This window comes from Manacus candei, unplaced genomic scaffold, assembly GCF_025592945.1.
Source record: "Manacus candei isolate 608988 ecotype Guabito, Panama unplaced genomic scaffold, ASM2559294v1 h1tg000014l, whole genome shotgun sequence".
Classification (NCBI taxonomy): Eukaryota; Metazoa; Chordata; class Aves; order Passeriformes; family Pipridae; genus Manacus; species Manacus candei.
Window position 1 is genome coordinate 17,908,723 of NW_026138062.1, and position 13,485 is coordinate 17,922,207.

At 43.2% G+C, this 13,485-nt stretch overlaps 1 protein-coding gene across 3 annotated transcripts in view; it reads right to left on the reverse strand.

Moving 5' to 3' along the window:
* Window positions 1-13,187, reverse strand: part of THSD1 (thrombospondin type 1 domain containing 1) — a 28,920-nt gene extending 15,733 nt beyond the window's left edge. For 2 of the 3 annotated variants that reach the window (XM_051780416.1, XM_051780414.1), the window contains exons 1-3: window positions 13,045-13,187; window positions 7,065-7,203; window positions 736-1,701 (exon numbers count right to left, since the gene is read on the reverse strand). In XM_051780416.1, coding sequence (XP_051636376.1) covers window positions 736-1,701; window positions 7,065-7,122 — 1,024 coding nt within the window. In that variant the 5' untranslated portion in view covers window positions 7,123-7,203; window positions 13,045-13,187. Of the gene's footprint in view, window positions 1-735; window positions 1,702-2,053; window positions 2,106-7,064; window positions 7,204-13,044 lie in introns of those variants that run through there. The other variant, XM_051780415.1, reaches the window with a different exon arrangement.
* Between the last annotated feature and the right edge of the window lie 298 nt (window positions 13,188-13,485).

A 13,485-nucleotide genomic window follows, 5' to 3' on the forward strand; every position in this document is an offset into this window, starting at 1 on the left:
GAATGTGACCAGGTGACCTGATGGGTCAGAAAATGCACCCTGGTCTGTTCTAAGCAGTAGACATGTCTTGAAAGGCTGCTTGAAAAACTTGCAAGCTGTCCAAGTGACATGACAGTGTCTTTTCCTGTAGCCAAATCCTGATTCATCTCACCAAAATTTGTGCATCTAACAGGTAGGGCTCTAAACTTTCACAGCAACTAGGTTAGAGAAAAAGACACCCAAGTGAGGATTCAGCCCACGTATTTTCTATACCCATGAATCACCTTTGTGAGATGCCTCGACTAAAAATCTAGACAACTACCTAGTGTTGGACCTTTGGCTTTTATACACTTAAATGTAGGTAAGACTAATCCTACCTTTAGAGTCTTCAACAGGCCAGATCTACAGCAGTAGCTTCTTTAGTCACTGAGAGGAACAAGCTTTATTTTCAGCCAGACTAGATATATAAAACATTCAAAATGCCCTAAATGGTTTTGGTTGGTACTTAGCGTTAACTTAGTGCAGTTTTAAGCTATCACAGTGGCACTTATCACCAGATATCCTCGTGTACACCTCTACATAACAGTCTATCGTGTTGCCACCTGCATATGACATTACAACTATTTTGATTGGTGCAGGAGATCCAAAAAGTACCTATTCAGTAAGGGACACCACAATCAAACCTATTTATCATTACCCATGTTGGCTGGGAAGAGTGCAGATTTTAGCTAAAAGAGGAAAAACATCAGTACAAACCCGTATTCCTTTGGATCATTATACACTCCTTAACTCTTGTTGGGAAATAGCTTCGGTTTGAGAAATTAAAGAGGTCAAAGCAGTATTTGTTCTTCCCCACATCAAACAAAGTGCAGTTAAATTCTGTCCTGTTGTCTCCTGGGTGAAGGGTGTTTTCATACAGCCAAGTTGTTCTTTGACTTGGGTGCTTGAGAGCCTCTTTATAGACGACAATTTTTCCACTGATAGAAGCGCACGGTGGAGAGATTACGAAGACCTGAACCAAAGTTTTGCATGTGGCTTCTGCTGCCACAACCAGTCTGCATCCAAATTTGTGGAGAAGATCTACAGGTCCTATGGAGGCAATGATGGAATGTGTTTCTAACGATGTGAGTAACACAGTGAGGTATATTTCTTGGCCAACAGGTGGGCAGTCAAACTCTACCCACTGGGACCTAGAGAGTGGGATTCCTTTGCTAGTTCTAATGCCCAGAGTCTCATCAGAGCTTACTCTTCTGAATTCATAAAGGGTGCTGGTGAATATCACATCCAGTGAAATCACAGTCTCGTTCATGGCACAAAACTGCTCATTTGTAAAAAGTCCAACCTGAAGGGAGCTCCCAAACACCTCTGAACTCCTGTTCAAATCAATGTGAAACACAGGCCATTCCACATGGAGGGTGGACACGCTGCTTCTGCTCCACTGGGCAGCACTGCTGTTATCGCTGGGAGAGACCATTCTGAACAAGAAATCACCAGCACTCTTGAAATGGAAACACTCAAATTCTACCGTCCCCTGGGACTGATTTGCTGGAAGCTGTTTTCTTGCAATTATCTCATTGGTGCTGGCATCCAGCAAAAGGATGGATGCATACTCTGCTGTCGCATTGCCACCATTATAGTACTGATATTCCACAGGCACTGTGTCATTGCTGAAGGCTACATGACCTGGGCGCTCCAACAGGAGATACTCCACTTCACCAAGAACTGAAAGGAAAACAGTTTCACAACAGTATTAAGAACCAAGCAGACAACTGGTTGTTTATCTACCTTATGGAAGAAAACAAATATTTTAAAAATCGATATTAAAAAGTGGTTCTCAATCTTTTCCAAGTGAATCAGTTAGCAAAAAAAAAAAAGTTCTAGCTACTGCAGTTAGAGCTCAACACCTCTCCTTTGTGCAGGGATGTGATTTGGAGCAGCTCAAAGTCCACTGCAGTAACATGTTCAGGAAGGTAAAAAAGAGTATTTTAAAGTAAACCACAAACCACCCAAAAGATTCACAGAAAACTTAATTTATCAGGATAGATTCTCAAACCTCTCAACTTCTTTCACTTACAGATTCTTAAAGTCCACTTCACAGAGGCCAGCTGTTTTTCCATTTACTTTAGCTATAATTTAGCAAAAAAAGAACAGTGGTTTCTTAGTACAGAAACATGAAAAATGTCCCCCAAATAAAATAAAAGACTGCATGATGCTTTTTGAAGCCTCTTCTCTTTCTCTGTCTTATGAATCTTTCATTTTGCTCATTTGCATTGCAGACACTTGAGTGAAAGCTGAAAATAACAGTGATGGTGACTGCAGCACTTTTCTTGTCTCAAATGTGGTGCAACATGTCTAAATGACATCATTTCATTATAAATGGCGCAGTCTTTTCAAATTCACTTCTTGCATGACCATGTTTGTGCAAGTTGCCAAATTATCCTGAGACAGGCTGTAACTAGTGATGATATCTGTAGCAATGAACTGGGAAGATCCCATTTCCGTTCTTAGCTCAGCTAGCTTTTCTGTGTTGCCTGAAACCTAAGGATTTCAGACACAGAAAGGTTATCTGAAAAATGGGAACTGCATACATCTATTCCTGATACAGAATGCCCTGTGAGACATCTTTATTTAATTGTCTGGGAAAAAGCTTCTGAGTCTTGGATGGAAGGTGCTGTGGAACTGTAAAATTTCAGTTAAAGCAATCCTTTCATAAGTAGTATCAACTAACAATACTATGACTTGTTAAATCTGTTACACATGTCTTAAGATTACCTCAAAGAAAGCTTTGCTGGAAAAACATCGCAACTGCCAAGGCAAGCACTCAGCAGTCAGGAGTAGCAGGACTCATCTCACATAATATTAGACGCCTACCACTCTAAGCTTCAATTTAAGTTAGTCACCTTGGATTCACTTTCTTCTCAGCAGGGAAAATGTTCAGGAAGAAATTCATCTGACTGGCTACAGACATTTACATCAGGGTGGGGTGCAGTGTGCAGTAGAAAAAAAAGAGCCTATTACTCACCATCAGCTATAACATGTCCTTAAAATAACCAGCTCCAACCACATACATAAACTCCTAATAAAGGTGGCATGCACAGTCTCACACATATAAATAATGCATATACTCTTACATATATGTACAATAACTCAGTCTTTCATTTGCATTTCCACAAGATGCTGCTTCATTTGGCAGATGGATGGTGCTCATTACCAGAAGGCTCTTTTGTATTCATTCTTCCATGGGTGGTCCTATGTATTATTGACTCCAAAATCCATCCTGATAACATAGAATTATTCATTTCCCCCATGGACTCTTCTATTGTGCTCTTATAGTATATTAGTGAACTAGAAATATTAATGAGTTTGTTCTTCCAAAATCCCTGCAAGATGAGAGGATGTCACTATTCTTGTTTAGTGTGTTAGGAACCAAGGTACAGGCACAAAGGTGAAAACTGTCAAGTATTAACTAATTGTGGATGCTCTCTGAAAGCGAGGACCTGATTTTAAATACAATGGTCCCTCAGACACCCAAAGCAGGATCCCACTGATTCCAGCTCTGGTGAGCACATGGCACCCCAGCAAACCTGATCTCAACTTGGACACTCAGAGAATAAGAAATAGACCCTAAGTGCCAGTGAAAAACGTCTCTATGAATTGCCCAGCAACACATTCTCCTTACTCTTCCACATTCTGGTTTTGCCATGTGTGCCTCCCCATTTTTTACAGCCCTGTTTCTACCATCATCTACCGTCAATATCTCTTGGGTACCAGCCTAACTCCATTACTGTTATCACAGTTCTCCAAACTCCTGCCCTCATCTCTTTACCATATAGCTTTTACCTTCTACTGTTCCTTGGGCCTGCTATTAACTCTAGCACATTCCCACCTTCCTCACTCACTGCTAGCATGACATCAGGGAGCACAGGACAATCAACTCTAGTGTTCAACCGAATTGGGGAACTATGTTGCCCTGGGCTGAAGCATGTTGTATGGGGCTGGCAAGAGGAGCCAGCAGGCTTGGGGCACACTTGACCCTTCAGAGAACCTCATTACTAACTCATCTGCAAGGATTTAGATCTGTACCAGACCTAGGCAACTCTTAATAAGGACAGCAGAAAGCATGTTCCAGGCCACTGTGAGCACTAACAAAGATGAAGTTCTCACAGCTATGTTAGAGCTTCCCAGTGAAGTGGCTGTGAGTCGCTGGGGTTTTATTTCTCTGGGAGTGGGCAATTTCTCTACAAATTACAGAGATGCATTTCTCTACAAAGGAATTGGCTAGATTCAACTTAGCTGAAACATTATAAAGGAAAAAGAAATCACACCATGGCAAAAACCCAGCATGAAAAAATTCAATTTTAAGCTGTAAACTTATAAAAAAAACATTCAAGTGAAAGTAATGAAAATCACTGATGTTTGGACCTACTGCTTTAGCATCCTAACTCTCTTTTACAACTGTCTTGATTCTCTTGCACTGTTTTTTTATCTGGAATGGCTGAGACAAGAAGTAACAGCACAGTGTATGCAGGTGGGAGGACTGGAGAGAAGGGCAGGGAACTGCCATATCCCATCAACCCCAATGTAGATCACTTAGGAAGTGAGGAAAGTGAGCATTACTGGAGCTCAGCACCGGAGAGCTCTGGCTGGTGCACCACAGTTCACAGCATCCTTTTCCCCATGTTTGGTAAACAGCACAAGAACTTTGCACTCTTGGACAGCCCACACAGCACTTTTTCATGATGCTCCCAAAGGCACCTCTCAGAAGCAGCCAGCTTCCACCACAAGCTCCTTAAGTTGACCTCCAGCCTACCATTTGCCCATGACTGTGTCATGTGCCAAAACTTAGTCCCAATTGTTTGGACAGCCAGTCAGAGGCAGCTTAAAATGCATTTGTATATTTTCCTTTGTCATTACAATGGTCTCCCACTGCAAGAAGCCTGGATGTGGTGCCAACAATCTGCCAGACCAGTCTTTGTAAGAAATCACTCTTAGAAAGATCAAAAGAAAAATCCTTGTTGTGACTGAAGAGCAAGAAGAATTACTTGGGGAAGCTATTTGGATACTTACTTATTTTTAAGAGTGCTTAAGCCAACTTGGGTTGTGCTATTGGCTTGTCAGCCACCAGTAGCACAGAGCTAAGAACAAAAACATCAGTAAAACTGATAAGAAATGAGAATACTATTTTGTTGTATGTTAGGGGTTTTTTAGCACTACAGTAATTTTTCCAGAGCATACTGGAAATAGTCTTGTCTGAAACAGAGAACTATATGAGTGAAATAGCTATCTAAAAACCATGTACACGTGATACTCAAAGATGTGTATATGCAGAACTGTTTGGAAGTAATTTTCTGAATTATGGACTGCCCTTTAACTGGAAATAAGGCAAAGGTTGATGCACCTAAAGTTTGCAGCAGAGATTTAGCTCATTAACTGCATCTTGTAATTACATACTGCACTATGCTCTATACAGTTCAGCAATAATAGCTTTTACCTCTGAGTCAACTAGTTGTGAATGCCTACAGGATTGGCTCACTAAGAAACAATGCATATTGCAATCATTCATCTCACTTTTTGACTTCAGGGAATTTAATACTTACCTTCACTGTGTTACCCGCTCAGTGCAGTATTCCTAACTGGGCTGGTTAACTTTGTCTTAATAAAGTAAGAAGTGGTACTAAAAGCCATAGACAAGTGTCTCCACTTCTACTGGAACTAAATTCATCTAAAAGATGGCAATTCTTCTACAGGTTCTTTACATCTTCTAGTGATCCCTTGTTCTAGAGCAGAGATGGAGCAAGCACAGAGGCATGAATAGCACACTTAGCATTCAGTCATTAATCAGATTTTTCTCACTTATATATGAAGAGCATTATGCGTACATTTTTGGTCCATTTCTCTCCTTCATAAGGTATCTTCAGCTCTTTGGTGCATGAACTACCTGTTGCTACAGCTCTTTTCATAAGTGGGGATTAACCACTCCTTTTCCCATTTTTCCATATTGTAGACATTTCAGCAGTGCATGGCTTAATCCTTAGCATGGTTTGACAATGTGCTACAGCTGTCACAATGCCTGCTTTTAAACTAGGAATGCAAATTTCTAAAACATATGTATTGTTTAGGAATGAAGAGTCCCATTTTCAACATTTCTAATTCCCTGTGCGATAAGGAATTAATTCCCTTTGCAAATCTACTTCCTACTTATTACATTCAAGAAAAGGATAAGACACTATGCATATGATGCCCCTCAGCCTGTAGACATCTTGCAGTTGTCTGACTGAACTTAAGATGTCTAACCTCCCTCCTTGGCAGCTGAACGTGAGAAGGAGGTGCTCTTTCATTCTACGCATCTCTATTGCAGATGGGTAAATGCTTTCAATATGTGCTGATTTGTGCATGGACTACTCAAACGAGACTGATTGTCTCTGACTACCTGTCTAATTTTATGTGACCAACACTGAATGATTATGAATATCACCCTTTCGATTCTTACATGGTCAGAAGAAAGAACACTTCTGTTGTTCTCAAAAGCTCTCTAAGTGGCAGCTTAGGTCCATCAGGTGGGGGCTCACTCAGCCATAGCAGGTGATGTATGTAGATGCTTACATCTGTAATGTACTGTAGATGCTTACATCTCAGCCAACCATAGTAGGTTCCTTTTCTAGTAATGGAGAGAAATAGGTAATTGTGTGGCACAGTTCCACCCATCCTAGTATGGATACCTAAACCCGGTCTATTTTCCATGATGTTCATTAAATATTATGAAAAATAAGTCTTACAAGCGAATAGAGTTCTAGTTGCTGCTTCTATCACAGTCGGTCCCTTGATGCCCATGGAAATCTGTTCATTTATCTTTTTTAATACTCTGAGCAAATTTACAGCAGGAAAGGTTCCTGCCACTCTGATCTAAAGGGACAGTTTATGCAAGTTGCATTTTCCACCTAAATACTGCATAAGATCTAACTTCTGTGCATATCAGTGGTAGCTTCTGTAGCATCTGATTTCAACAGATCACCTGGAAACATAAATCCAAAACTACCTTGTGAATGCGCATAGTGTAGTTTTCCCCTGACAGTTCTAATACTCACCGTAGTCACAGAGCACTACTAACAATAGATTTGAAAAATCTTTCAACATCTGTTTCATTCTGACCAGTGAGATCCCAGGTTCTTTTACTCCTCATGTCCTTCTTCAGCTCCAAAGTGCCGGCACGTTTTCCAAGAACACCTATAAGTTAAAAAATTACAGCTGTCTCGACTTTGTTTCACAAAATACAAGAAGACAGACATCCCGCTAATAAGCATAAAAAGAAAAAAACCCTATTAATCAACATCTACTTAAAATTACTAACACTGTATCAGTGGATCTGAATAAGCACAACTACAGTTCACTATACAATAAATTTTTCCTCCTGAAATGTCAGCTCCTGAGCCAGAACAACAAAGACAGATCACAACACTGCACTGAAGTAACTGCTGCTGTGCATGTCTTATACTAAGACCAAGGCTCACGATAGCAAAATAATGAATATTTTATACAAAATATAACTCTGATCTCAGCACATATCGATACTGGAGATTTACTGCTGCTTCACAATTCATATCACTTCAGGCTTCGTTTCATAACTGCTTTCAGGCATGAAAGAAGCTCAGTAGCAAACTACTTTTTTGGTCCTCAAACTCCTCTGTAATTCAGGTCCGGCAATATATTTACTGATATTACTAGATTTATAAAAGACCTACAACTGCCTTTCATGTCATTCAGACTGATCAGATGGAGAAGATGCTAACTTTCACTTTTTCCTCCATGATTTTTTAAGTTTACATTCTCTGCAGCCTTGGCTAAGCCAACATAGAGTTCTTTTTGGCAAGTTTCCCAGTTTTATGTCCATGTGGTTTAAACTAGTCTTTATGAGTCTCATAACAATTAAATAAAATAGGTTGGAAGCACAATGATAGCAGCAAAACCAAACAGTTTGCTTCAAAAACATAAGTAGGAGGGAATCTAAAAAGAGAAGTTCTAACTCAGAGGCCATTCTCAAAATATAAGAATTGCTCTTCTGTGTTTCACAGGAGCACTTGCAGGTCAGTCTTACTGTGCTAACCATCACACAAACATGTAAGAAAGGTCTTGATCCATTAAGTTTACAACCTAATTTTATGAGAGAAATCTGGCACTGGAGCAGGCAGAAGTTAGGAATGAGCAAAACTGCGGAGAATAAAGGTAAAACATAGGAACCAAGTACAGCAAAGACCAGGTACACCTTCAGGAATCACAAATGAGGTATTACAACAATTACATTACCCGACTTGTTGAACTAAGAGGCAGCAGATGTGTTATTTGAAAGCTTTTTGAACTGCTCTCTGTGCCAAGTGGCTGGAGAGAATAATTTCTAAGAAAAGACTAACAGTAAAAGCCCATTACAACAATAGCTGTACATATCTGAAAGGAATAATCATCATCTGGCCCACGAACTTGACAAGATTCCAGAAAGGATTAGATAGGGACAGTGATACCGTCACCACCCACAATTTCACTTCATACTCTGTAAATTACAGGAAGACAAACCTTATGCCTCAAGAGAGGGGCAGGCTGCTAGCAGAGGGTAGTGCAGAGCCAGCCTGCTTCCTGGAGCAGCTGCTCCTTAACTGTCCCAGGCTACTGGCAGCAGGCACAGCATCACATCGGGACATCATTCCTAGCCTGTATCATTCCTGGTAATTAATCAGTTAATCAAAACAAAGAATCGAGGTAGCACAAGGAAAAAAAAAAGGGGGTTTCAGTTTAAAAAAATAATTGCAATAGATGCCTTGGCCTCTAGCACAGCTGCTCAAGGAAAATAGCAGAAGTTATGTGGCATTGCTGTAAACTGCTCTGAAATAATGAGGGGAAAAACTACTTTGTGGGCCACAACCGTGATTGTGCTGGATGATTTAATGGATCCTTTCCATTTCTAGCTTTCCAAGCTGTGTATTTTTCAAATGGTTTTTACAAATACTTCTTTCAGAGTCACCCACAGGCAGGTGAAATTCAAATAATCCTAATCTCAGTCTAATGAGCGACACACTACATGGAGGAAATGAAGCTATGGAAGGGACACCCTTCCTCTGTGTTATCTTGGCTTGCTTGGGAAAAGACTCCAGCATGCAGTTTGGGCAACACTCAGGCTAGAACTGGAGTATTTGAAACAGTACCAAAACTAACTTTCAATTAGTGAGATCAGGTACCTCTGGAAGCCTAGCCCAGGGCTACTTCACCCTCTGCACACCTCTGCCATCGCTGGATTGCAGCAGGAACCCTCCCACCTCACATACATATGGCCACTTTAGGCTACTGGCTGAAATACAGCCCTGCTTTTGAACAAAGCTCCAATTAAACTCTCTCCTCGAACTCTCTCCTCGAACCCTCCCTGAGTTCTTGCACCTTTGCTAGCTCAATTCTAATAGCACTTCTAAATGCAAGAATTGCTGGCCCATTTTTGGTGTATTATTGCCCCTCTCCTTCTCCTCTCTTTCTGCACAGGTTTGTTCCTCTCCCCTCCTTCAGTTTTCCCTCCTTTTGCCTCCTCTTAGTTTTGGACAGGCCTTACACTCAATTCAGAATTTTCCTCTCTCCTCTGTCTTGCCTAAGCCAACTTCTTTCCAGATTTGTTTTCATTTTTAGGTCTTCTTCCAAACTCACCACATCTTTCCCCCCTGTTCTATTATTTTTCCACTTTTCATACATAAAATTTTTCTTTTTTGAGGCAGACAGTACATCTGAAATGGCTTCTACTCCATTCAGATCTTCTACCTCAAGTTCATTAACTTAATGAGATGAAAAATGATTGAACAGAGAAGGCAATCAGACTTGGAATAATTGGCTTTTTTAATTTATTGCTCCCGTGGACAAGTATGAACTGAGGCTTTATTGTGTGAGATGCAGCAGGAGCACAGCAACATAAAAAGATGCTTTCTTCTTCCAAGAGATGGTGTAATAGACTGACTGGAAGTGGAAGACTTCCTCTCCAAGAGGAATTTGAAATGACAGATGAGGAGGACATAAGCCATAAAGTGCCTTGGAAATGAAGACCAAGAGGCTTATGTGTAACGCAAATGACACAGGAAAACTTTGAGTCCCTGCTCTGCAACAGATTTCCTGTGCGATCTTGGTCACATCACTTAGTTTTCCTGTGGCATAGCTCTCCATTGAAGACAGTATCTCACTATCTGGTATAGGTATTACAGGAATAAATCCACATCAACTGTGAGGCTTGCAAGCACCACAGTGTCATGACCTGTGTAAGAGCCAAACATGACATTTAAAATTTTATTTACAATATTTTTTGCAAATAAGTAACAGAATAGGTTACATATACTGTCTATTAGAAACACATATATTAATCTATTCAAATAATGCCCCTATTTCTCTACATCATTAAAATCATACATTATTTTGTGATCATTTTGTTTTCACAAAAAAGCTCCTAAAATCAACTAGCCCAAATCAAAAACAAGCCCAAAGCCATCTTGATTTATGACTCCCAATACTTTCTGCAGCAGTATCCAAGGCCACAGTACGGATATGACATTTCAGAAACCTGCCACATCTTCTGAGAGCTGTCACCTGCTGATGGAGCAGTTACCACCTTCACCAGCTGCAACCATATAGCATTCAGTGCCTACTCCCACATCCTAAGGGGGATGAGAGGCAAATGAGCCTTGAAGTTAAGAAAGGGACATCAGGAATTAATCAGATCCTCCATCCAAGCACTGAGTTTATTGAGAACACAAACCCATGGCACTCGAAACCTCTGTGATCTGGAGCCTCATTCATGCAAAGGGAAGTGCCACTGATGGATCCCATATTTCCCCCTACCCATGAGCACCCTCAGTCCTCCTCCTCTTTGCAAATGCCCAACATGAGCTGAGCCCTCCCCTGCCCCAGCCCAATCCTCCTTTGGTAACAGGCCTGTCTTGGCTCATCTCTTCTCTGAGCACAGCCCCGGTTTCTCCTTGTCCCCCAGACCCCATAGCTCCAAGTGAAGGCTGACCCAGCCATGGCACAGAACTTAGGGCACACATGAGAGCAAGGTGGGAGAAGGGCTTGGGAAGGAATAAGTGTGTGTGCAGGGGGCTGTCAGGTTGAGAAGTAATCCTCTTGGAGCCAATCTGCCTCCCCCACGAGCACTGCCCCAAGCAGCAGCACCTATTCCAGCCACCCCAACAGACCCACCAAGAAGCCAGCCAGCCATCTGGAGTGATGCTGTCAGAAAAATAAAGATATTTACTGGAATTTAAATCAAGCAAAATGTTGACAGAATGCTGGGGGAGGGGGGTAATCCCAGATGAAAAACAATGTCCTTAATAGCTGTCCATTAGTTAACATATTTCAGTTGTATTTGCAACCCAAAATCTGCACAATTCTGGCTGTGCATGAGAGGCTGACAGTAAAATAGGCTAGAGAGAGAAAACCCTAAAGCCTCCCTACATTTCACAAGCAGCACTAACAGCAAAAAGAAATGTGTATCTGCAACATTTCCTCAAATTTAAGGTATTTTATCTGTATGGCAGGAAAGAGATTAATTATTTTCAACCAGCATACACTTATTGCAATGGGATTAGGCAGCTATTGAAGTGTTACTACCTGCTGGGAATTTCAGAACTTCTCATATAATCTTTTTCCTCTGACATTAAAGAAGGAACACCTCAGGTATGCATTACATTTTATCAAAATCTAATCACTGCTGACCAGTCAGAGTGGTCAGGGCAAAAATATGCCACTTCTCAGAAGATATTGAGTTTAGCCAGAAACATATCTATGTGATGTCTGCCACAGCAGGGGGCTAGAGCTGACATCCTCAAAGGCATCTTTCATTCTTATTTACACATCCAACAATTTTACACTGTTATCAGATAATGACTTTATTAAAATTATGCATCTAAATTCACTAGGCTGAAACTGACAGCATCAGATCCCCTGTGTACACAGAAAAAAAATAATAATTAGCTGGTAAAGCCTATTTTCATTAACATTTGGGGTCATATCCCACAAAATCCTGGGATTTCTCAGCCCCGTTCTGATAATAACTCAGCAATTCATGAGTTAGCTGGCCAGCAACATCTGTCCTTTGAAACCAAAGGGCTTACAGTAGATAGAATATATGGATAATATTTACTTCCGAAAACGTACAGCGAAAATAAGCTTACTTAGCATAAGGAGATTTGGGAAGGTGTCCAAGAAATAATAAATAAAGAATGCAAAGAATTAAATATATTAGATCAGACCTTATGGCATAAGGGAAGGAACGCAGTCATCCGTTCTCTCCCTCCCCCTCTAGAGAGTTTTCTTTTTTTTTTTGAATATATATTGTTCACTGTTTCTGGAATTCCCCTTTTAGTGCAGTTTATTTTAAAGATCACAGGATGGGGAATACATATTGCACAGCTGAAACAATGAGAAGTACGTTTGAGAAGCAAGTCTGAAATATCGTGAAGTATCCGTGTTAAAAAGAGAACTGGGAAGCTTTCTCCTACGGATTACCTTGGTTTTAGCGTTTATTCACACGGTTTCGTCTGGTCTAGCGACTGTTACAAAGTAGAAACCACCGAACACAGTGAAAAACACTAAAATTAATCCTACTTATCACGGACTCCGATGAGAAACCAGTGCAGTCTCTCCCCATGCCGGTGCTCCCAGCACCTCGGGAGCGCTGGAACACCGGGGCTCCGGGCGGGACGGCCCGTGCCTCCTGGACACTGGCGAACATAGGAAAGATCTGGGCGGCGGGCAGGGACAAAACCAGGACCTGCAGTCACAGGGGTTGTTTTTAAAATCCCCCATAACCGAGCGTCACGGCGCGGTGCCGTCCGCGCCCCTCGCACCGACCGACGGGCTCTGCCCTGTCCTGCCCCGCCTGTGCTCGCCGGGCTCCGCGCCGCCACACGCCGCCCGGCCGGCTCCGCGCCCGGGTCTGCCCGGGGCTCCCACCGCCCCAGACCCTCGTCACCGCCACCGCCGCCGCGGGGGGACGTGCCCGCGCCCCGCGACCCCCGGGCTCGGCTCGCCCTCCGCCCGCCCCGCGCTCACCTCCACGCCGCTGCCCGCGGCTCTGCGCGGGCGGAGCGCCCGGCGGGATGGGGCCAGAGAGAGATCCTTCCCGTGGAGGAGATGCCGCCGGGGCTGCCCTGGGCGCTCGCTGCCCTCCGGCGGCGGCGGCGGCGGCGGGAGCGCTGAATGGCGGCGCGGCTGTCAGCGGGGCGCGGGGCGCGGCGGGCGCCGAGCGAGAAGAGCCCGCGCCCCTGGCGGCGAGGCGCTGCCCGGCCCTGCCCAGCCCAGCCCGGCCCTGCCCTGACGGGCCGCACCGCCCTCACACGCCCGCCCGCCGAGCTGCGGCGGCCCCTGGGGCAGAGGGCACTGGGGAGGGACGCGGCCGCTACCCGAGAGCTTTGGCCGTGTGCGCCCCCGGTCTGGGCCTGCGGCCGGCCCCGATGAGAGCCCTGCCGTACCCCGGTGCGGTGCTGTGCGGTG